The sequence below is a fragment of the Eschrichtius robustus genome, chromosome 19 (assembly GCF_028021215.1).
Source record: "Eschrichtius robustus isolate mEscRob2 chromosome 19, mEscRob2.pri, whole genome shotgun sequence".
Taxonomy (NCBI): domain Eukaryota; kingdom Metazoa; phylum Chordata; class Mammalia; order Artiodactyla; family Eschrichtiidae; genus Eschrichtius; species Eschrichtius robustus.
The window spans coordinates 54,433,581-54,458,858 of record NC_090842.1 but is presented as its reverse complement, the minus strand read 5'-3'; the positions used below and the strand labels follow the sequence as shown (position 1 = coordinate 54,458,858).

At 38.5% G+C, this 25,278-nt stretch overlaps 1 protein-coding gene across 7 annotated transcripts in view; it reads right to left on the bottom strand.

Annotated features, from left to right (window-relative positions):
• Positions 1 to 25,278, bottom strand: part of LOC137753377 (zinc finger protein 14 homolog) — a 136,120-nt gene that overhangs the window by 25,268 nt on the left and 85,574 nt on the right. For 2 of the 7 annotated variants that reach the window (XM_068528569.1, XM_068528571.1), the window contains exons 1-3: positions 5,927 to 5,968; positions 5,145 to 5,187; positions 1,204 to 1,290 (exon numbers count right to left, since the gene is read on the bottom strand). The exons of 1 other annotated variant lie outside the window; for it this stretch is intronic. Coding sequence is in view for 3 of the 6 variants with exons in the window: in XM_068528572.1 (XP_068384673.1) it covers positions 1,204 to 1,212 (9 nt within the window). In the remaining 3 variants the exon portion in view is untranslated. Of the gene's footprint in view, positions 1 to 1,203; positions 1,291 to 5,144; positions 5,188 to 5,926; positions 5,969 to 25,278 lie in introns of those variants that run through there. 4 more of the 7 variants (XM_068528572.1, XM_068528574.1, XM_068528570.1 and 1 more) reach the window with 3 other exon arrangements.

Below are 25,278 nucleotides of genomic sequence, written 5' to 3'. Positions count from 1 at the left end.
CAAAGAATTATACTGCATTATACATCAATGCCAACCCTCCAACTAGCTTCACATTTCCCCCAGGACAGAATTAGAGTACATGTGGGTCAGTGCACACATGATATCTCTGGCTTTAGTACTTTCACTGTCTCTTTTACCAAATTTTTTTTTCTCACTTGCTTTGCTTCTTTCTATACAAGTTTCTTCAATACTTTTCCAACTTCTTAGGAACTCATTTTACAAAATGACAAAAACAGGGGCTACATGTGAAGTGCACTTTGCAAATGCGTTTCCAAGGAGAACATAATGGCAGGCCTGGCTCACACTCTGTATGATGCTCTGAGGCCCCCCTTATCACCAGCAGTACCAGTTATACACATCCCCTTTAATGATATCTGCATGCATTTCAAAACATCTGCAGATGGTTCTGATGATCCAGCAATTGTATTTGGAATATAACAAGACTTCCTACACATTGTTTTTTGTTTAAAAAAAAGTTACATTGAACTATACAATTTCACTTACATAAAGTTCTAAAAATAGGCAACATTATTGTATGGTGTGCAAAGTCAGGATTACATTTGGTTACATTTGGACTGGGTAGGTAGAAAGTGACTGAAAGGGGGGCATGTGAATGCTAGTAATAGTCTCTTTCTTGACCTGAGTGCTGACAGCATAGATATACTCAATTTATGAAAATTCATTCAGCTGCACACTTCTGATTTGTGCACTATTCTCTATGTACGTTACACAGCAAAACAAAGTTAAAAAAACTTTTAAAAGATGTCAAATTGTGTATTGGGGATGTAAATTTTTCCCATATAAAACTAGACCCAAAATCACTGTAATTCAGAGAAATATGCTTTCTCTGAAGTTTAGGTATTAAAATCAAAAGCTAAAATCAAAAATGTTAACGGGGGGACACTCTGCAGAGAATACCTACATTCTTCTCAAGGCATTTCACTTTTGCTCCTTGATGGCTATTGACAGAAGATTCTGTAGATAGGAGATGGTCCACATTAGTGGAAAAAAGGGAAGGGGGCACATAGGGGACACTGAGCTATTTGTCCCCAACTCTCACAGGAATGAGAGGAACTAGAGTGGGTTCTTGGATGGAGTTCTGTTAAATAGGAAGTTTCAGGATAAGGAATAATCATTCCTTATGCTGAAACATGGCCTAGAAATTGGCAATATTTCAAAAACGAAGAAGAAACACCAACTTACATGGGCCATTGTTTCCAACTGCAAGAACCGGTCAGTCCTTTTCAAGACTTCTCTGTTGGAGAAGTACAGAGTCCAGATAAGCCAGACCTGGAAGAAGAAAAAGCAGCCATGAAACCAGATGTGCCTCAGAGCTCCCAAAATGACTTATGTTAGTATGAGCTTTTTTTCTCTTCCATTCCTGCTTCCAAACTACTCCTCACCGCTATACCCTCATTGCTCTCATACCCAACTGGAGGAGAGTATAGGGAGTCTGAAGAAATCCAAGCCCTGACGAAACTCAGCTAAACAATGATGATCTTTGTGCAGAGCCCAGATACTTCAGCAGGAGGATTTCTATCCAGTTTCCCGTCTGGCAGTGTGGATCTGGTCCTGACACTGGATTCCTCAGACTTGTCCTGAGCAGCATCTCCCCTTTCCAGTTCAATTTTTCAGGGCTGAGAAAGGGCCACACCATGCACACAGAGCCCCCTATGAGCCCCAGGATCCTGCCTGAACCTCCTAAACACAAAGACTGAAAACCACACAGATTGGGCCTGGCAGCTCCTGCCACTGTAAAGCTGCACTGGCCTTTCCCCAGCCAGGACAACTCACTACTCTGTTTCCCAATCAGAACCTCTCATACCATGACGTCCTTTTCCACCCCCTCTCTTTCAGTAGAGGATTCATGATTGTTGCAGTTAGTCAACAACAAACATTCATTGAGAACTTTCATGTGATGGCTGCTTTAGGTACATCACTCAGCATTGTTGTGCAAAGTAGTTCCTCTCTCCTTTCCATAGTTCAGAAAACTAATGCTCAGGGGTCAGATCATTTGCCCAGATTCACAGTTATTAAGTGGCAGAGCTTTGTTTTGAGTCCACATTCCTCTAACTAAAAAGCCATCTTTCAACTTTGGTTTTTGCCTCTGAAGGGTAGAATTTCTACTTCACTGAGAGAAACCTGAGCAAGGGCAATTCACTAAAAAATAGAAATAACCTTTCAAAAGATACTAGACCTCACTACTAATTAACGAAATGTGTTAAAGCAACCAAAAAATACCTCTTTACAGCGACTAGATTGGGAGATCTAAAAGACTGATGATACGCTGTATTAGCAAGGTCACAGCACACTAGGTTGGTCCAAATTTAGAACTGTGTGAAATGGCATTTAAACCCCGTAACGCTGTAAACCAGAAACTCCACTTCTGGAACTAAAGGAAATATTTGCACATGTATATAGAGATGTTTGCAGAGATATGCGAACAGATTTGGTTTATAATGAATAAAAGTTGAAAATAATTAAACTGGGGAATGATTAAATAAACTGTACTGCATCTATACCACTGAAAACCATGCAAAGAGTAAAAAGTGATGATGTTGCCCTAACTTTGATGAAATGGGTAAAGCCAGTATGTTAAATACAAAAACCCCCCAGCATGTGTGGCCTTAAACTATTTTGACAGAAAAAAAAAATCACATGTATGCCTAGAAGGACCAGTTAAAATGTTTACAGTGGTAGCTCACAACACTCACCACCATATTAAACACAGTGTGACTCTAGAGTATGCAAATACTCCAAAGAAGGGAAAGACTTTCCCAATTCAAGTTTTCCTCCAGTCTTCTGTTGAACTGAAGAAAAAAGTTCAGGATACTCTTAAAAACAGCTGTTGTTTTTCCTGAGTGGCTTTTCTTCTTTACTTCAGCGTCTAATTCATGATTTAATCATGAACCAACTCTATGATTTAATTTACCCATATGTTAGGGTACTACCTAGAAAAGGATGACAAAGTCTCTGATATCTTTTAGGCACTGATGGCAGTCTCATGGCTGCTTCCTTTCACAGCGTCCTGACAAATGGGTTTCTTTTGCTTCTGAACCAATCCTTTGGGCTAAGGTGCCTATGAAGCCCTCCAACTGCTATTAGATCTTCTTGTCCTATCTGTCTAACCTTGCATGTAACATCATTAAAATAAAAATTGTAAGGCATAAATCGTACTGTATGAAATTCTTTTACAGAGACCTCACAGCTATAACCTGGACATAACTTGACAGTGCTTGCTGTCGTCAGCTTAATATCACCCCCCTCATGATGGATTACTGAGTAAGGTGGGAAGGCTTTGTTCAAGTATACGTGATGACGAGATTTGGTATACTGTTGTAATTACTAACATAGGCTTTGCTGTCAAACTTCCAAGATATAAATCTCAGCTCTGACAGTTATTAAGTGTGTTACCTTGGACATGTTACTTAACTTTTCAGCCTTAGATTCCTCCTATATAAAATGGTGATAACTATAGATTCTATCCCAAAGCATTGTTATGTGTATTAAATAAGACACTACATATAATAACACACTAAAGTAGCAAATAAACATTTAATAAACATCAGCTATATCACTGAAGATGAAGAATACTACATACTGCTTCCCACAGTTATTAAAGAAAATTCTCTTCTGCGCTTTCTTTTTTCTTCCGCAAAAAATTTGAGCTTCTCAGCCCCGCTCTTCCTTAGAATGCTAATAAATTTCAGAGCTTCAGACTGATAGGCAATTCCTCTTGATTAACAACAATTTACAAAGGGAGGGTATGTGGATGGATGAAGCACATATGGCAAAATCCTCATAATTTTTGGATCTAGGTGATGAGAAAAAACATGGATCACACTTTAATAATATCAACTAAATCTACTGAGCACTTATGTATCAAGCATTATCTGAGGACTTTACATATATTAATTCACCTATTCTTAGCAACCCTATACAGTAGGTTCTATTATTATCCTCCTTTTACAGATGAAGGAACTGTGGCACAAAGAGATGAAATAAATTGCCCCAACTTCACCCAGCTCTAAGGGTGAAGGATTAGGATTAGAACCCTGATAATTCAGCTCCATAACCCATACTGCAACTATCCTAAACTGCCTGTCATAAAACCACATAAATATGTGGCCTGAAACAAACTCATGCCGTCAAAAACCTCAAACCACTTTTCAAATTTCTACTGATGTTTCCCTTCCCTCCCACCAGTAATCCCTTGTCTTGTTAACACAGAGTTCTCTGTTAAAAATCTATCACCTTACCACTCCTAAAAGCCTCAAAAGCATAAGACCCTGTCACCAATCAAACCATCTCGTATCTTTCCCTGCTTTTGACCTCAGGGCAGTGGAAAAGATCGAAGCACCTAGTGTATGATTCCAACTAAACTAAAATAAATAAATCACAGCCTAAAATAAAGCTCTACGGTTAGTGTCCCTGCATGAGGTTTACCTGCAGACCATTCAAATTATTAGAAAGCAGCAGCTCACAGGCGGAATTAAATGACTGCCAAATGTTCATCTGAATAGCCACTGGAGAGGAGAGGATACCCTTGGTGGAGGTGGGGGACTCTACCCTCATCCTCTCCACCATTCACTGGGAAGGAAGAACAAAGTACCACGCCAATGGATAGGATATTCCGGTGTTAAAGCCTAACCAGCTAAAGACTACCTGTAACAATCCTGTACAGTCCAACAAAATAAGATTTATTGACTCAAGAGAGGGAGGAAATTCCACAGGAATGGCTGGAATGTGATGGAGGAGAGGGATAAGAAAAGCTCTTTTGTAAAGAGCTGAATTCCAGCTGAAGTATTCTGAGGAAGTGGGGAACCATTCTTCTGTGACTGCTGTTTCAGAGGTGAGAATAGGAGAGGCAGGGATTAATTGGAGATTGAGTGCTAGAAAGTGAAGTGAGGGTAATTTAGCAACTGGGTATCCCCAGTGATAAAATAAAATCAGCAAGGCAGGTCTGGAACAACACTGGTAAGAAAGCTATAAGCTCTCCAAAAGGGAGTCTTTATGGCATTTTACAACTGCTGCATGACCTGGGCAGAAATAACGTTTTCTATTAACTCTGCAGCTTGCTTTATCTGTCTATTCTCTCCCATCCAGATTAATGGCAGGGCCGCTTTTTCTTTTTTCAGTCCGACCTGATTTTTCACTCTTTCACAGGAGAAGCAAACGTCCCCACGTCTAGAAAAAATAAAAATTACATTTCATGGAACAAAGAGGAAAGATAAACATATATATAATTATATATATATATATATATATATATATATATATATATATATATATATATATATATATATATATATATATATATATATATATATATACACACACACACACACACACACACATACATAATTGTATATATATAATTATTTTCCCCTTTCTGACTCCATTCCTAAAGATCAGCAGGTTGGGGGAAGGAGACGGGAATCTGGACACATTGCGCCTTTTTCGGAGCTCAGCCTGTCCAGATTAAGGACACACCCCCGTTACCACATTTGCTCCCGCCATCCACCACACACATAACCCGATGGAAGTAAGAGGGAGCCTGGGGAGAAGCTGACCCTTCCGGGTGAGAATGGCCAGAGTACAAAGACCAGGGCTAGAATATGGCTCTGAGTTCTCAAAAGCTGCCTTGGGAGGGAGCTCTGGTTAAGCTGTGGTTCTGAGAGCTGTTGTTCTTCTGCGTCTTTTTGTTAGGGGCCTTCACTGTGAGGTTCATAAATCTAACTCGGAGCCATTCTGGGCCGCTGCATCTGTGCGGCCCTGAAGCAGGAGGACAGAGGACGCACCAGGGCGCCCACTGTCCAGTCAGCGTCACAAACTACACAGTCACTTCAGCCCAGTGCACACAGAAGCCCGCGCAGCCCCCGCGACGCCCCCGCGCCCATTTCCTCAATGCACCAGACCAACTCACCTCTCCGAGCCGACACCAGCAAGGAAGGCGGAAGGAAACTAGGTTCAGAGGCTTGTGGGAAATGTAGTCCCGGTAGGGAGGGCCTGGTCCTCGCCCCAACGGGCTGAGAGGAATGCGCAAGCGCGGGCGCGAGCGCTTGGGGCGGGAGCGAGCGGTGGACCTCCGGACTTGGAGATGGGCTACTGGGGGAGGGGTTTCGAAGTTGCCCCGGGCTGAACGAGGCACACGCTGGCAGCCTGGATTTGCTTTGTCCCTGAGGAACCCCTACTAGGGCTTAGAGAGGTCTTGGCACCAGCAGGCGCCTAATATATGTACTAGGCACACGGCAGGTGCTCAGTATATATACCCAAGCAGGATGTAGGTATACATCAAGTCTCAATATCCCCCAAACCCTAGCAGAACCTGGACCCACAGAGATTGCTCGCGCTCTCGCTCCCTCCCTCCCTCCTCTCTTTGGGTTTTTTCCCTCTCTCCCCTCTGCGCTTGTGAACGTATAGTTCTATAAAAGTCTTTTAGTTTAAGGTGGTTGATAGATGTTCTTTATCCTTACTGATTTTTAAAAATCTAGTTCTAGTAATTCCTGAGATAGGTGTGGCTATTTCTATTTTCCTTTCAGTACTACTAAGTTTTGCTTCAAGTATTTTCAAGCTCTGTTAAGTACATACATCTATGATTGTTTTCCGATGAGGAGGATTTAAAAGTAAACATTACGGAGGGTGTCTTCAGAAGTCTCCCAGATGAATAATAATTGGATTTGTCCTGACTTGAGTTCATTCAGGAAAGAAAGCGGATAAGCCTGCCAGGGACCACACTGCAGCATCCTCCCCATCTTAAATTTTTTATGTATTAGTTCATAGATGGAAGGATTTTTCTCCTCTCAAAAAACTTTAGAAATTATCTGAAAATATCTAGGCTAATCTTAAATCTCATTTTTCGAACAGTAGAATATGTATGAAGTAGGAGATACATGAAAACTGCGATTGTGGATTTGTCTATTTCTACCTTTAGTTCATTCAGTTTTTGCATCATGTATTTTGAAGCTGTTATTATAGTATATGCACATTTATGATTGTTTCTTCCCAATGAATTGACCCTTCTATTATGAAACATTTCTCTGTGTCTCTTGTCTTGACATCTGTTTTATCTAACATTAGTAGAGTCACTCTAGTTTGCTTGTGCTTACTGTGTGCACAAGTATATCTTGTTCTACCTTTTTCCCTTGAACCCATCTGTGATTACATTTAATATACATTTCTGGTAGATAGCATGTAGTTTGGGTTTCACATTTTTTATCCAGTGTGGCAGTCTTGGGGCTTTTCACTGAAAATGTAATCAATTTATATTGATGTAATTATTAATTTGTTTGGATTTATGTTTACTATTTTGTTGATTTCTATTTGCCACATTAAAAAAATTAACTATTTCTCCTTTCTTGCTTTTTTTTGAGGGGGGTTGATTAATTTTTTCTGATATATTTGAATTCTGTTGGCTCTTCAGCTATACCTCTATGCATCTTGTTAGAGGTTGCTCCAGGGATTAAATATGCATCTTTAATATAGTTTACACTAGAATTAATATCATACCACTTCATGTAAAATATAAGAACCTGTAACAATATCATTTCATTTGCACTCCTCATTCTTTTTTTTTTTTTTTTTGGCCACACTGTGGGGCATGACGATCTTAGTTCCCCAACCAGGGATCGAACCCACACCCCCTAGGGGAAGGGTGGAGTCTCAACCACTGAACCACCAGGGAAGTCCCTGAACTTTTTATTCTTTCTCCTACTGTTGTCATTTCAACTACATACCTTATAAAACCCACCGTACCATGTTACATTATTTTGCTTTAAACAGTCATATACTTTAATAACATTTAGGAAAGAAAACAAATTTTATAGTTACCCACATATTTTCCATTTCTGATACTCTTCTTTCCTACCTGTTGGTCTTTCCTTCCTGTTTCATCCAATGTCAATTCCCTTCAACCTGAAGAACTCCCTCTAGTGTTTTCTATACTACAGTTATACTGGTTATGATCTAAATCTTCATTTATCTGAAAATATCTTCATTTCATCTTCATTTTAAAAGGATATTTTTCTCTGGGGATAGACTTCTGAATTCACATTTTTTTCTTTAGTATTTTAAAGATGTTATTCCATTGTCTTTTGGCTTTTATTGTTTCTGATTAAGTCAGCATTATTCATATTTTTGTTTCCCAATATGTTATGTATTGTTTTTTTCTATCTGATTACAGGATTTTCTATTTATTAGATTTGGGGGATTTTGGCCATAGTTATTGTTCTACCACATTCTATCAATCCTCTCATTCTAGGACTCTATTTACAAGTACAGTAGGTCACTTAATATTGTTCCATAAATATCTTTCTTTTTTCAATCGTTTTCCTTTTTGTACTTAAGATTGGATAATTATTACTGATCTATCATGGAGATTACTGACCATTTCTTCTGATGCCCACCATCTGTTCTTATGCTCATTCAGTGAAATTTTTGTTTGTTTTTTCAGTTATAAAACTCTCATTCCCAATTCTATTTTATCCTTTCCATTTTTCTGCTGAAGTTCCTGTCCATTTATTCATTATGACTATATTTTCCATTAAGTCAATAAACATTTTTATTCTACCTCCTAATTAATTCCAATATCTGGGTAATCTCAAGTTCTATTTCCATTGGTTGCTTTTTTCCTGCTTATGGATCACATTTTCCTGCTTTTTTGAATGAGTAGTCATTTTTGATTGTATGTTATACATTGTGGATGCTATGTTGTTGGGAGTTCAGATTTTGTTATCTTTCTTTAAAGATTATTGATTTTTTTATAGTAGCCAGTTAATTTACTGGCAGATCAGTCTGATCCCTTCAAGGCCTATTTTAAAACTTTCTTCCCTTAGATCTAGAGTAGCCTTTGCTTAGGGCTAGCATAAGCGTACTCTAAAGGTGTGGCCTTTTTAGGGTGTGAGCTGACTACTAGGGTGTTCAGAAGTGTCTGTCCACTCTAAATGTTTGGAATTTCCTTTTTCCCAGCACTTCTAGAATCTCTGTTCAGCTCATAATTCCCCAGCAGCTGTTCTCTGCTAGGCTTTGTGGAGTCTCTTCCTGTACATGCACAGATTAGTATTAATTAAAAATTTAAGAAGATCCCTAGGCACAGTTCTGGGACTCCTTCTTTGCAGAAAACTATTCTCTTGACTCTACCCCACTAATTCCAGCCACTTAGCATCCCCAAACTCTTAGGCTTAGGCCAAATTCTTAGCCTACTCCGCTCAGTGAGACTCTGAGTTTATTTGAGCTATACCTCTCCATACCATACTCCAGAAAGTAGCCCCAGGCAGAAAGCAGAGACAATCATGGGCTTACTTCATGTTTTTCTCTTCTATCAGTGATCATAGTCCTGCACTGCCTATTGTCCAAAGTTTGAAAACCATTGCCTCATATATTTTGCCTAGTTTTATGATTGTTTTTGGCAAGAAACCTAGTTTGATATCAGTTACTCCATCATGGTCAGGAGGCTTTAAAATTTTTTAAATTCCTGGAATCCATACCTCTCTTGTATTTCTAGTTCACTAGGATTGTTGGTTGGAGACTGAACCAACATCCTTTGCTAGTTCACAACCTTAAGTAAGTTAATTAATTGAGTTTTTAGTACATTTGACCTGTCTAGCACTTAGGAATACATTGCTTTTATTACAGTGCTCATGATGTACTTGATTGGATTCAACAAAAAGAATCTGCAATTTCAGGCATCTCAGTGGAAAAATGAAACCGTGTCCTGCAGTGATTGTATTTTATTTTTTTAAATCTAAGATAGCTGCATTTTTCTTTTACTTTAATGAGACAATTAGGCTTTTGGTACCACCCTGTCTTTAGGTGTTACTTTTAAAATGTTAATACTTTCTCTTAGTCACACTTAACTGAAAGAAAGTCCTTCATAAGTTATTCACCAAATACTTATCATACACACAGACCAGGCTTTTTTTTTTTTGGCCATGCTGTGTGGCGCAGCATGTGGGATCTTAGTTCCTAGACCAGGGATCGAACCCATGCCCCTTGCATTGGAAGCACAGAATCTTAACCACTGGACTACCAGGGAGATCCCAACCAGGCATTATTATGCATCAGATACATTAATTAATTAATAAGTAAAATCACACACAAAAGCCCAGTTACTACCCTCAATGAGCTCACAGCCAAGAACTGAAAAATGACCATTTTATATTTATTTATTTATTTATTTTTATTTTTGGCTGCATCAGGTTTTAATCGTGGCATGCGGGATCTTCCATTGTGGCACGAGGGCTCTTCGTTGTGGTGTGTGGGCTTCTTTCCAGTTGTGGTGCACAGGCTCAGTAGTTGCGGTGTGTGGGCTCTCTAGTTGTGGCACACAGGCTCCAGAGTGCATGGGTTCTGTAGTTGCGGCGCATGGGCTTAGTTGCCCTGCAGCATGTGGGATCTTAGTTCCCTGATCAGGGATCGCACCCACATACCCTGCATTGGAAGGCAGATTCTTAACCACTGGACCACCAGGGAAGTCCCTGAAAAATGACCATTTTAACACAACATGTTAAGTACAAAATTAATCTGACAAGACTGGCTTGATCAGGACTCTTATTCACCATTTCATCAGCAGCATCTCACCTAGTTCCTGGCAAATATCAAGCGCTTAAACATATGAAAAATGAACACATGGAGACACTAGGGTATAAAAATCTCCTTTTAAGATTTGAGTATATAGTATAGCCAATTATTGGGTGAGAATGTTTACATACACAATTCAGATAGCAGTTTGTTCCACTGAGAACAGTAGATACTTCTTGACTGTCTATTTTGATAACACTGGTAGATTCTGGGCATAAAAATTATAGAAGGAGATTATATTCATATAAGTGCAATAATCAAGGTAAGTACAGGATGCAATGAGAATTCAAATGATGGGTAAATGGTTTCTAGACCTTACGTTTGAACTGAATCTTAAAGCACAAGTATGATTTTTTCAAGAAATATATATGTTCCCACCAAAAGTATGGAGTTATATAAAAAGATAATGTTTGGAGAACTCATATTACTGATTTCAAGACTTTCTATAATGTAACAGCAATTAAAACAGCATGGTATCAGTAAAAGAATAGATAAAATATCAGTGGTACCAAGGAGAGAGCCCAGCAATAGATCCACACAAATATAGTCAACTAATCTTTGACAAAGGAGCAAAGGAAATTCAATGGAGAAAGGATAATCTTTTCAACAAATGGTGCAAAACAACTGGATGCCCATATGCAAAAAGAACAAAAAGCAAAATATCACAAAACCTTGATACTCAAAATGGATCATAGCCCTAAATATATAACACAAAACTATAAAACTTTTAGAAAAAAAATAAGAGAAAATCTGTGTGACCTTGGATGGTTGATGAATTTTTAGGTACAACAACAAAAGCATGAGCCATGAAAGAACAGATCAATAAGTTAGACCTTATTAAAAATCAAAAACATTTTGTTGTGTGAAAGACACCAAGAGAATGAAAAGACAAGCCATAGACTGGAAGAAAATATTTGCAAATACATATCTAATAAAAGATTTGTATCCAGAATATATTTTTAAAATCTTAAAACTCAACAATAAGAAAATAACCCATTTGAAAAATGGGCAAAAGCTTTGAGCATATACCTCACCAAAGAAGATATACAGGTGGCAAATAAGCATATGAAAATATTCTCAACATCATTTGTCATTAGGGAACTGCAAATTAAACAACGAGATATCACTACTATCTTAGTTTGGGCTGCTATAACAAATTAGGATAGGGACTTCCCTGGTGGTCCAGTGGCTAAGACTCCATGCTCCCAATGCAGGGGGCCCGGGTTCAATCCCTGGTCAGGGAACTAGATCCCACACGCCACAACTAAGAGTTCGCATGCCACAACTAAACATCCCACATGCCACAAAGAAGATCCCGCACGTGGCAATGAAGGTATCGCGTGCCGCAACTAAGACCCGGCGCAGCCAAATAAATTAATTAATTAATTATTTTTTTAAAAAAATAAGGGGCTTCCCTGGTGGCACAGTGGTTAAGAATCCGCCTGCCAATGCAGAGGACATGGGTTCGAGCCCTGGTCCAGGAAGATCCCACATGACGCTGAGCAACTAAGCCCATGCGCCACAACTACTGAGCCTGCACTCTAGAGCCTGCGAGCCACAACTACTGAGCCCGAGTGCCACAACTACTGAAGCCCACGTACCTAGAGCCCGTGCTCTGCAACAAGAGAAGCCAGTGCAATGAGAAGCCCACGCACCACAACGAAGAGTAGCCCCTGCTCGCCGCAACTAGAGAAAGCCCACGCACAGCAATGAAGACCCAATGCAGCCAAAAATAAATAAATTAATTTTTTAAAAAATTCTTAAAATAAATAAAACAGATGCTCCATATAAAATAATAAACAAAAACAAAAACCAAATTAGGATAGACTGTGTGGCTAAAACAACAAACACTTATTTCTCACAGTTCTGGAGGCTAGCCAGCAGATCAAGATCAAGGCATAGGCAGATTTAGTGTCTAGTGAGGGCTTGCTTCCTGGTTTGCAGATGGTTATCTTCTTGTTTCATCTTCACATGGCAGAGAGAAGAAAGAGCTTAAGCAAGCTCTCCTGTCTTCTTATAAGGGTACTAGTCTAAAAGGCTACATACATACATACATACATACATCTTATATGACATTCTGAAAAAGGCAAACTATAAAGACATTAAACAGTTCACTGATTGCCAGAGGTTTAGGGATTTGGAAGAGTTGAACATGTGAAGCACAGGGAATTTTTTAGAGTGGTGAAACTATTCTGTATGTTACTGTGGTAGTGGATATATAACACTATGCATTTGTCCAAATCCATAGAACATCACAGCACAAATAGTGAACCTTAATGTTTACACATAAAAAAATAAATTAGGAAGTTGACCCTGAGGGATCCCAGGATGAAATTCAGACAATGATAAAAGAATCCAATTGTATTAAAAATGTATGATAAACCTCACTGAAGAATATGGGGGGGAAAAGAAGCTGACTTAAGTAACTTTGCGAATGAGTAGAAACTGTAAGTCTAAAGACAAGTGTACATAAATGGTGTATGGGTAAACAATTCTGAAACCACTACATGTAAACAAATAAATAAATGGATGAAAGACAATGAAAGCCAGGTTCCTCAGTCTTGGAGTGGGAAGTTCCAGACCACCCAAGGCGGGGAGGTAAGAGGGTTCTAGTTACCAATTACAATGTGTGCAGCGGGTTTCCCACACACCACCAAGCAATTTTTGGACACCAGCTGGATGTCCTACAATTCAACCCAATTCTGACACCATTTTCCCAGAGATAGCATCAGATTCCACAGGCTGAGGGCTCAGTCCTATAAGACTGCCCACTCCTCGCCACTTCAGATGCCAATTGCAAGCCCAGATTGTTACCTGTGCTTCTGACCAATTGGAAGCTAGGTTTTACCTGTTTCTGTCCAATTGGTTATGTTCTCACAACCCCTTCTTCAGGTTTGACTAATTTGCTAGAATGGCTCATAGACCTAAGGAAACCTGTTTACTTACTAGATTACCGATTTATTATGAAGGATATGAATGAACAGCCAAATGAAGAGATATGGAGGGGAACATCCCAAAGGAGCATCTATTCTCATGGAGTTTGGGGCCCGGCACAGTGGCACATGGAAGCATTCTGGTTCCCTAACCTAGAAGCTCTCTGAACTCCCTCCTTTTGGGTTTTTATGGAGGCTTCATTATATAGGCATGATTGAACTCAATCTCCAGCTCCTCCCCCCTCCCCAGCGGTGGGACGGTAGTGAAGGAGAGGAAAATGGGGACTGAAAGTTTCAACCTCTAATCACACAGTTGGCTCCACTGGCTACCAGATCTCATCCTTAGGTGCTTTCCAAAAGTCACTTCCTTAACACAACAAAAGACACCTTTATCACTCTCATCACGTAGGAAATTTCAAGGGTTTTAGAAGCTCTGTGCCAGGAATGGGGTATAAGACCAAATATATATTTCTTATTATAACACAATATCACAGAAGGCAGAATGAACTATTTGTTACTGGATTAGAGTCAGAGAAATCAATATGAATTCATATTTAGCTTAATACATACACATATATAAATAATATAGATTTGTATATATACCTGGGTTAGTATATACAAATATGTTCTCTAGCTCTGTTTGCTGAGAGGGCCTAGAAGCAATCCCAGAAAAAATGAGCAATCCCTATGCCCAGCATTTGGTTTCTAATACCATTCAACAATGAAAGAAGTGTGAAATGTGAAATAAAATGGAGTCACTAATGTCAAGGGGTTTTAAAATGGAGCCAGAAGGCCATTAGAAGGTGGACCTTATGCACGTCCTCACCAGGTGGAGCCAGGTGAGGCCAAACCACAGATATTCCAAGGACTCTGCAAGAACACCTGCAACTTGTCACAGTAACGGACTTTTACCTCCCTGCTGTGGTAGCCTTAGCGCTCAATCATGTTTAGCCAAAACTAGCTTCTGCCTCCAATTCCAGTTAAGAGTCTGTAATGCAAACTTGCTTTCTTTGCCTTTGAAAGTCCCTGACTTTTACTCCCTAGTGGGACACTGGGTTGTTACCAGAATCTATGTGCCTCAAATTGCAATTCTTTGATCCCAAATAAATGTTTTTTTGCTTGATTATTGCCTCCTAGGTTTATTTAGGTTGACAGGAACCAGAATTCCTTGGAGAAATGGCTGATTCTAAGGCTGGGCAGGAAATATACAAGATGAGCCTGCAATGTCTTGTAGTACCAGAAAATAAAGGAAGTGCTTCAAAAAACAAAATGATGGGGTATGTCAAAGGGACACAGGAGCCAACTGAAAGAGCTCACAATAGCCAAAGCTGGAACAATTTGAGAAAAACAAACAAAAACAAAAACAAAAATACATAGTATTGAATTATAACCCTAAGTATAAAATAAATATCAATGAGTCCATCCTGACATAAATAAATGGTTGAATAAATAAATGGGGGACATTGACCAAATCTCCCATATAAAAGAATTCTAAATAATTTGTGTGGATTACCCCTCCTCGAGTAGTTGAAGCATTACTCCCCACCCCTTAAGTGTGGACTGTGCATGGTGACTTCCTTCCAAAGAGCATAGTCTGGGAAGAGGGATAAAGTAACTGTACAGTGGAGAAATCTGGCAAACACTACCTTGGCTAGGAATTCAAGGCTAATATCATCAGTGATAAGTTATGCTGATAGCATATACCTCTAATATGATGTTGTAAGAATGGCAGTTAGTGTGGTCTTCCTCCCCCAAATTCAAACCCCCAGCCTAACTAGGAAAAAAAATTAGACAATCACAACTTCAGGGACATTTATAAAACAACTAACCAGTACTCCTCAAAACTGTCAAGGACATCAAAAGCAAGGAAACTCTGAGAAACTGTCATAGTCTTGAGGAGCATAAGGACACAGAAGACTAAATGTAATGTGGTATCCTGGATAGGATTCTGGAACAGAAGGACATTAGGTAAAAACTAAGGAAATTTGACTGGAGTATGGGCTTCAGTTAATAAGAATATACAAATGTACTGTAGTAGTATAAGACGTTAACAAAAGGGGAAACTGGGTGTTCATTATTCGGGAACTCTGAACTATTTTTGCAACTTTTCTGTAAATCTAAAACCATTCTAACAGAAAAAGCTTATTTAAAATAAAGTAGGGACTTCCCTGGTGGTCCAATGGTTAAGAATCCGTGTTGCAATGCAGGGGATGCCGGTTCGATCCCTGCTCGGGGAATTAAGATCCCACATGCTGCAGGGCAACTAAGCTCGCGTGCCGCAACTACTGAGCACACAAGCCACAACTAGAGAGCCTGTGCACCGCAGGTACTCAGCCCACGCGCTCTGGAGCCTGCGCACAGCAACGAAAGATTCCCGAGTGCTGCAACTAAGACCTGACGCAGCCCATAAATAAATAAACAAACAAATAAATAATTTTAAAAATAAAATAAAGTATGAGACTATAGAACAAGACAATGGGTGCAGGAAACTTGCATTAGACGTTTTAAATTAAGGAGTAACAGTGAAAAGTGAGATTTATATTACTATACTAGAGTGTTTTAAGGATCCCAATGGCAAAAAAGTGGCTGAACCTCAAGAATTTGGAACAGAACTTTAAAAACTCAATTAGGCCTCTGCCTTGCCCCCCGCCACCGCCCTCCACCTCACTCCTTACCTTCTGAAATACCAGAAAGGAAAGAGTATGCATAAAACCAGATTAGGCTTTTCTAAAACCAATCTGCTTTCTTGGAGATTAAACACATGAAGTAAATAACTCAACAGCTTGGCTGAATAGTAGAATTGGAGATATGTGGAAGAGTAACTATAAGAATAGAAAAATCATGCTTAGAGTTTCTCCCAAAATTCTGTGCAAAAGGATAAAAGTGGAAAACATGAGAGAAAATGACATGTGAAAGGCAGTGCCAGAAATGCTAATGTCTGTCTGATAGGAATTCTACAAGGAGAAACCAATAATAAGGAAGAAAAGGGAATTTTAAGAAAAAAAGAAAAAAGGAAGACAGAGAAAAATTTTTGGAGGTGAAAAAAGACAAATTTTCAAGTAAAAGTTATAAAAGCTAAAATTTAAAGTGCTCTTTCTTTTACCAGGCCTAGTTTTAAGAATGTTACATGCATTAATTATTTTTCATAACAATCCCATCATGTGGGCACTATTTTGATCCTCATGTGACAGACACAGAAACACAGAGGTGAAGCGACCTGTTCAACATCACAGAGCAATTAATGGAGGAGGCAGAATGCAAACCTGCTTTCTTTGTTAATGAAACTTTTTATTTTGACATAATATCAAATGTACAGAAAAGTTGCAAGAATAGCACAAAGAATTCCTGTATACCCTTCACACAGATTCTGTAAATGCTAACATTTACTGCATTTATTTTACAATCCTATTTTTTTCTGAACACTTGGAATTTCATTCAGAAAAGTCAGTTGCCCACGTAAGGCTCCTTTACCCCTAAATGTTTCAGTGTATACATCCTAAAAGCAAAGACATTCTCTCCCGTAATCTCCATAATTACAATGATCAAAATTATGAAATTTACATGGATATAATACTTTTATTTTAATATTTACCTTATTCAAATTCACAATTGTTCCAATAAAGCCTTTACAGAAAAAAAATTTCTGTTCCGGGGTCATATGTTACACTCGTCATGTCTCTTTAGTCTCCTTTAACCTGAAACAATTCCTCAAGCTTTGTCCTTCTTGACCTTGACATTTTTGAAGAGCAAAGGCCAGTTATTTTGTAGAGCATTGCTCAATTTGCATTTTTCTGTGATTTCCTTATGATTAAATTCTGGTTATGCCTTTTGGCAGGAATATCACAGGAGTCGCTCTGTTCTGGAGGTACAGGATGTCATTTTGTGCCACACTGGTTATGTTAACTTTGATAACTGGTCAAGATGCTGTCTGCCAGGTTTCTTCACTGTAATGTTACTACTTTCCCCTTTGTAATTAATATTTGTGGAGAGAGACTTTACGATGGTATCAAATTCTGTTTCTCATCAAATTTTCACCCATTAGTTTTGGCATACATTGATGATTCTTACCAGAATCAATGATTACTGTGATGGTTGATTGATGGTGATTTTCTAATTTCCCCATTCCTTCTACATTAGTAAGTTGGCATTCTACTATAAAGCATGTTTCATGGATGCTTCTTTTAGTCACTGTGTTAGTCAATGGTTTTACTCAATCTGCTACTATTATGACCTGTTTTGATGCTCAGATTGTCCAGATTTGGCCAGTGAGAACTCCTTGAGATACTGTGACTTTTTGACATATTTCAACCATTTTTTGAGCACTTCCCTACTTTCTACCCCCTCAGAATGTTCCAATCCCATCTTGTGTTTTCTCTGCTCAGTGTCTTATGCTATTTCTCCAAGGAGCCCTTGTTCCTGGGATCTGGGTGCTGGATATTCTCATTGCTACAGCGGTGTAATTGCTTCTATGTCCTCTCTGCTAGGGGGACATACATACACACACCTTTATATGAATCTCTAAATTTTTTTTTTTTTTAAACACGACTTTGTAGTGATACCTCCAATTGCAATCCAACACCACAGGGTTCATCCTAGCCTCCTGCTCTCCCTATTGCAACGCCCTTCTCCAGCAACAACAAACTTGGCTACCATTATATTTACTTACTCCGAAATACAGTTACTTTTTTGCTTGATTCTAGAATACATGAAATAGTTCCAGAATTACTAATCTGTAATCACTGTGTAAATCAATCCTACTAACGAGAGTTAATTACTTGTTTACGGGTTTTTTTTCTTCTTCTTCTGTTTTTAGCCTGAGGGAATATGGTCAAATTGTCTTCAAAAGTTGCTTGCCTAAGTCTTTTTTCCCCCTTTAGTGTGAAGGAAACTTTTTTTTTTTTTTGCTTATATTCCAATTTAGGTTCTCTCCTGTTATTCACTTTTTTAAAAAACTGAACTATAGTTGATTTACAATATTGTGTTAGTTTCAAGTGTACAGCAAAGGGATTCAGTTATACATATATATTCTTTTTCAGATTATTTTTCGTTAGAGGTTATTATAAGATATTGAGCATAGGGATTTCCCTGGTGGTGCAGTGCTTAAGAATCCGCCTGCCAATGCAGGGGACACGGGTTCGATCCCTGGTCTGGGAAGATCCCACATGCTGTGGAGCAACTACACCCGTGAGCCACAACTACTGAGCCTGCATGCCACAACTACTGAAGCCCACGCGCCTAGAGCCTGTACTCCACAGTAAGAGAAGCCACCGCAATGAGAAGCTCGCACACCGCAATGAAGAGTAGCCCCCGCTCGCCACAACTAGAGAAAGCCTGTGTGCAGCAATGAAGACCCAATACAGTCAAAAATAAATAAATAAAATAAATTTATTTTAAAGAAAGATATTGAGTATAGTTCCCTGTGCTATACAATAAATCCTTGTTGTTTATGTGTTTTATATATAGTTGTATGTTAATCCATACTCTTAGTTTATCCCTCCCCACTTTCCCCTTTGGTTGTTATTGACTTTTAAAAATTATTTACTTATTTATTTATTTATTGGCTGCATCAGGTCTTAGTTGCAGCACGCTGGATCTTTTGCTTCAGCACATGGGCTGTTTGCTGCGGTGCGTGGGCTTCTCTCTAGTTTTGGCATGCGGGCTCAGCTGCCCCGCAGCATGTGAGATCTTACTTCCCCAACCAGGGATCGAACCAGCGTCCTCTGCATTGCGAGACAGATTCTTAACCACTGGACCACCAGGGAAGTCCCTGTTATTGACTTTTAAAATTTGTAAAACATTAATATGGTCCCCAAAGTAAAAAAATACAAAAAATAAAAAGAATGTGTCACGTCCCTGTCCCTTTATGTACTAAAATCCCCTATGTATTTAGGTTTATTTATGGAATTCTGTTCTATTCCACTGGTCTGTTCATGAGTACCACATCGTTTCGATTATAGGGACTTTTTAATATTTTTAATTATCTGATTGGACTAGTACCACTTTGCAGCTTTTCTTTTTCAGTGTTAGCCTGGCTATACTTACATAAAACCTGTATTGCTGCCACTATAGATACTGTATACACTTGAGATGAAAAGATTAACTGAATTGTCCCCCTCCAGTAACTCTCCTTCCCAGTACCTTTCTCTTCATGACCCTTATCAATATGTGAAGTTTTCTTAGTTAGGTACTCACCGGTTTTCTGCTTTCCAGATTTTCCTGGAGATTGGGGATCTTGTCTTTAATATCCACTAACATACTGAAATAGCCAGAGCACATCATGGCACCCTCCAGGTATGCATTATGCACAAGCATTTGCACGCATTTTTTTAATTAGCTATTCTGGTGGGTGTACAGCCATATCACATTGTGGTTTTAATTTTTCCGTTTTCTTGATAATTAACGAACATGAGCACAGTCTGATATCTTTATTGGCCATTTGGATATCCATTTTTTGGAAGTGCTTTTTTTTTTTTTTTTGGCCGTGCTGCACGGCCTGCAATGGAAGCACGGAGTCTTAACCACTGGACTGCCAGGGAAGTACCCTCATTTCTTATTTGGTTGTCTGTCACTTATTGATTTGTAGTGGTTCTTTATATATTCTTGGTCAAATTTATGTATTGTGAATATAGTCTCCCAGTCTGTGGCTTGCCTTTTCACTTTAATGGTGTCTTTTGATGAAAATAGATTTTTAAATTTAATATAGTAAAATTTACTTTTTTTTCTCCATATGGTTAGTGCTTTTTGTGTTCTGTTTAAGAAATCTTTGCTACCCCAAGGCTAGAAAGATATTCTATGTTTTCTTCTAAAGCCTTTGTCATATCTTCTACAATTACATCATTAACACATCTGGAATTGGTTTGTGTGAAGTGTAAGATAAGAGCCAAGGTTAATTTTTTATCGATATGGATATGCAATTGATCCAGTGTTACTTATTGAAAAGAACATCACTTCCTCTGCAATCACACTGCGAGGAACCTTTGTCATAAATCAGATGACCACATGTATGTAGGTCTGTTTCAGGGCTCTTTAGTTTGTTCTATTGGTCTACTTGTTCGTTTTGCATCAGTATCACGTTGTCTTAATGACCAAAGTACACCTTATCACATTAACAAATTCAAGAAGGAAAATCTATCAGTGTGCCAAAAAGGCATCTGACAATATTCAGCAGGCATTTTTAATTGAAAAAAAAAAAAGTTAAATAGGGACTGAAGGAAACAAGTGAACCACACAAGGTCTGTTTACCTCAAACAGAGAGCAAACATTACACTAAGTGATTTCCATTAAGTTGGGAAAAACAACTAGATGCCCGCTATCACCACTAATACTAAATCTTGTTCTGGAAATTATTTCTGTTAGAGTAAGAATAATAAAATAATCACTATAAATATTCAGGAAAAATCATATCTATTTGTAGTTGACATAACTGATTGCCTAAAAAATTAAGAGTCTAGTAAAAAAATGAATTTTAAAGGTTATTGGGTAATAATGAAAGTGATGATTGTATCCATATTTAAAATTTTAATATGACAATATCACAATAAAAACAGAAATAAGCCACAGTCTGGGAGAAGGTGAGTCCATCATAATACTAGGTAAAGGATTACTATCTAGAATGTTATTTTTAAGAATCCCACTATTTTTATATGAAGATTTTTTTAAAAAGGAACATGGGCAATACATATGAATTGGCAAGCTATAGTATTTAGCAATAAACATATGTGAAAAGATGCTCAACTCATTATTTACCAGGAAAATATTAAAGCACATACCAGAAGTGGCGATATAAGGAAATAATATTTCACTGGTTGAAGGGGTTGTAAATTGGTACCATAAAGATGTTCTCCTCTTCTACGGCAATATCTAGTGAGGTTGAACATGAACATAACCTCTGACTTACCTATCTCACCTTTTGATAAATACCTCAGAGAAACCCTTGTTATGTATAGCAAGAAACTCAGATATTCAACAAGATATTTTTCAGTGAGAAATTATATATAACCTAAATATTGACCAATAAAAGGCCTCAATACATATGGTGTATTTATATAAAGAAAAGGACTAGGGGTTTTCTATTCTACTGAAAAGCACCATGTTAAATCCAAAAAAGAGCAAGCAGCTGGTTGGACAGCATGCTGAGTTGCTTGCCTTGCTAGATAACCATACACCTGCCACAATGCTGACATTTCCATCCTTGAAGCCTCTCCTTTTGGTTAGGGCAACATCTGCCAAAGTGGAATTACACCTACAATAGGTATTGGGAATGGGAGCTCTATAGTGAAGTATGAGATACATTGAGTTTGATAAAATGAAACATTTTTGATAGTCTTTTGTTAGGCACTTAATGTGATTTTTTTCTCCCAAGAAATATAGAATATAGAGCTTGCATGCTTGTTTGAACACAAAATCATTTTCTTCAAGAACCATTAAGTACTGGTGTTTTGTGGAACATACTTTAAGAAATGTTGAGTTAATGTACTGTCCCCAAAAGACTTCAGTTAACAAGAAAATGTTACCAGGGAGAAGAAACACATAATAGCACTTAAAATGCTCATTGTGTATGTTACATTTTTGTGTAAACACTGTGTTATGTCCACAAATTAAAAGCAATTTGAAATCATGAGTGGAAGAGATTTATTATTCTAGATGGTGACTGATCATTCAATGACATCTGCCCAATCTGCCCACTCTGAGCAAAATGGACTTAGAGGTACAAGTCAGTGTATGACAGTGACATTCATTTGGCTGAAAATAAAGTGCTGTGGCAATACTTGTTTTTCTTTTGTAGAAGGTAATAAATTTTAAGTATTGAATGCCTATTTTTCAAATAATTTTTCATTCCTTTTATAAAATTGATGAAGCTAAAATAAACGAGAAAAAGAAGAGAAACAATAGAAAGAAATTATTGGGGCAGGATCACGTCATTTTTCCCAACACTGTTACACTGCTCAAGTTAGAAAACCTAAATGCCTAACTAAATCACAAAAGGTCAGGCCCTGGGTATTCCTGGTAAATCATTTTATGTTTTATAACTGTTTTTTTAGACTACTGAGTTCAATTTACTGAACTTTATTTGGAATGTCTGCATGTATCTTAAATGATACTGGTCTAGATTTTGCTTTTTAGGGATTATCCTCATCTAAAATTTTATTATTGGGATATCTGCCTTATAGAATGATCCTGCAAAATTTTGTTAGAGGTTACCTATTCTTTAAAACTTTATTGCCTGAAAAACTATCGATTCTAGTTTTTAAAAAAACAAGAACTCCACTTAAATTTCCTTTGTTTACAGATCTCATACATTATAAAACTATAACATAAAATCTATAAATTATAAATTGTTTAAAATATAAAATATAAAATCTATACATTGTTCAGGCTTTCTATAGTCTCTTGAGTCAACTTTGATCATTTAGGTTTCTCTAGATAGCTCATTCTCTATATTTTTATACATACTGAAATATACGTATATAGTAACATATAAATTTTAAAACTTTTAAATCTCTTTGATATATGTACCTATTTCACCATTCCCATACATAAAGCTGTAATTGAATCATCTTTTGTCCCTCAATAATAACTGCTGATTCTATATTAACGGTATTTTCAAAGAGAATATTCTTGGATAAAATCTACTACTTTATTAACTATTCTTTTACTTTAAAAAAATTTTTTTTTATTTATTTATTTTTGGCTGCATTGGGTCTTTGTTGCTGCGTATGGGCTTTCTCTAGTTGCAGTGAGCGGGGGCCACTCTTCGTTGCAGTGCGTGGGCTTCTCACTGCAGTGGCTTCTCTTGTTGCGGAGCACAGGCTCTAGGTACGCAGGCTTCAGTAGTTGCGGCATATGGGCTCAGTAGTTGTGGGTCGCGGGCTCTAGAGTGCAGGCTCAGTAGTTGTGGCTAAGTAGTTGGGCTTAGTTGCTCCGCAGCATGTGGGATCTTCCCAGACCAGGGCTTGAAGCCATGTCCCCTGCACTGGCAGGTGGATTCTTAACCACTGCACCACCAGGGAAGTCCCTCTTCTACTTTTTTTAAGTTGTACTTTTACTTTTATTGTATGAATTACTTCCTATTTACCTTAATTAAAAAAAAAGGGGGGGGGGCTTCCCTGGTGGCACAGAGGTTAAGAATCTGCCTGCCAATGCAGGGAACAGGGGTTTGAGCCCTGGTCCGGGAAGATCCCACATGCCAGGGAGCAACGAAGCCTGTGCGCCACAACTACTGAGCCTGCGCTCTAGAGCCAGCGAGCCACAACTACTGAAACCCACGTGCCTAGAGCCCATGCTCCACAACAAGAGAAGCCACCGCAATGAGAGACCCGCGCACCACAACGAAGAGTGGGCCCCACTCGACGCAACTAGAAAAAGCCCGCGTGCAGCAACAAGACCCAACGCAGCCAAAAATAAATTAAATAAATGAATAAATAAATAAATAAATAAATAAATAAATAAATGTTTTCTGGGAATTTCCTGGCAGTCCAGTGGTTAGGACTCCGCACTTTCACTGCTGAGAGCCCGTGTAAAAAACACGTTTTCTGGCTTAAGTTAATGCTTTTTTTCCCCAACACTTCTGTCAACTGCCTGCTATGTGACAGGCACGGTATGTGTGGTAACAGAGTCGTGAACTAACTGCTCAATCCAGGTTTTCTAAATGCATTAAGGTTGTTTATTTCCTACAAAGTAGCGCTTTGGTGGCTTCCCACAAATTTTTTTTTAATTTATTTATTTAATTTATTTATTTTTGGCTGCGTTGGGTCTTTGTTGCTGTGCGCCGGCTTTCTCTAGTTGCGGTGAGCGGGGGCTTCTCATTGCGGTGGCTTCTCTTGTTGCAGAGCACGGGCTCTAGGCGCCCGGGCTTCAGGAGTTGTGGCTCACAGGCTCTGGAGCGCAGGCTCAGTAGTTGTGGTGCATGGGATTAGTTGCTCCGTGGCCTGTGGGATCTTCCTGGACCATGGCTCAAACCCGAGTCCCCTGCATTGGCAGGTGGATTCTTAACCACTGCGCCACCAGGGAAGCCCTTCCCACAAATTTTTATCTGTAGGGATCAAATTATCATTTATCACTAAGTAGTCTAAAATTTCAGATTTTCTACTTAAACAAAAACTTTATTACGGAAGTTTTCAAATATATGCAAAGGTAGTAAGAATAGCACAGTGAACCCTATGTACCCATTACCCGGCTTCAACAATTTACAGCATTTTTCCAATCTTGTTTCATCTATCCTTCCCATTTTTTCTTTAGTATTATAAAGCAAATCATACATATAATTTCATCCTTGAATACTTCAGTATGGCTCTCTAATGCATAAGGATTTATACACACATACACACACCCACTCCCATGCCATCATCATGCCTAACAAATGAATAATAGTTATTTAATATAATTTAATACCCACTCTAGGTTTACTTTTTCACAATAATGTAAAAAGTTGTCTTTTTTTTATCTGTCCAAATCAGGATTGTATTGCCTGTATTTTCTTATTTTCCGTATTCTTGATGCTCTGGCATTTGGGGACTTGATCTTGGAGAGACTACCACTTCTAGGGCTCGCAAATTCCTTGACAAACAACCCTCCTGCAAGCATGCCGTTGATATATAAACCAACCAATCCAAAGTCCACACCCCTTTATCAAACATCTCCTTTATCAAACTCTCACACACCAAGCCAATATTCCTCCTGCCCTAAATCACCCCAGGGCCAGGTACTGGACAACTGAGGACCACCACTGGAGCTCAGAGCCCACAAAATTATTCAATCTACCCAGTCT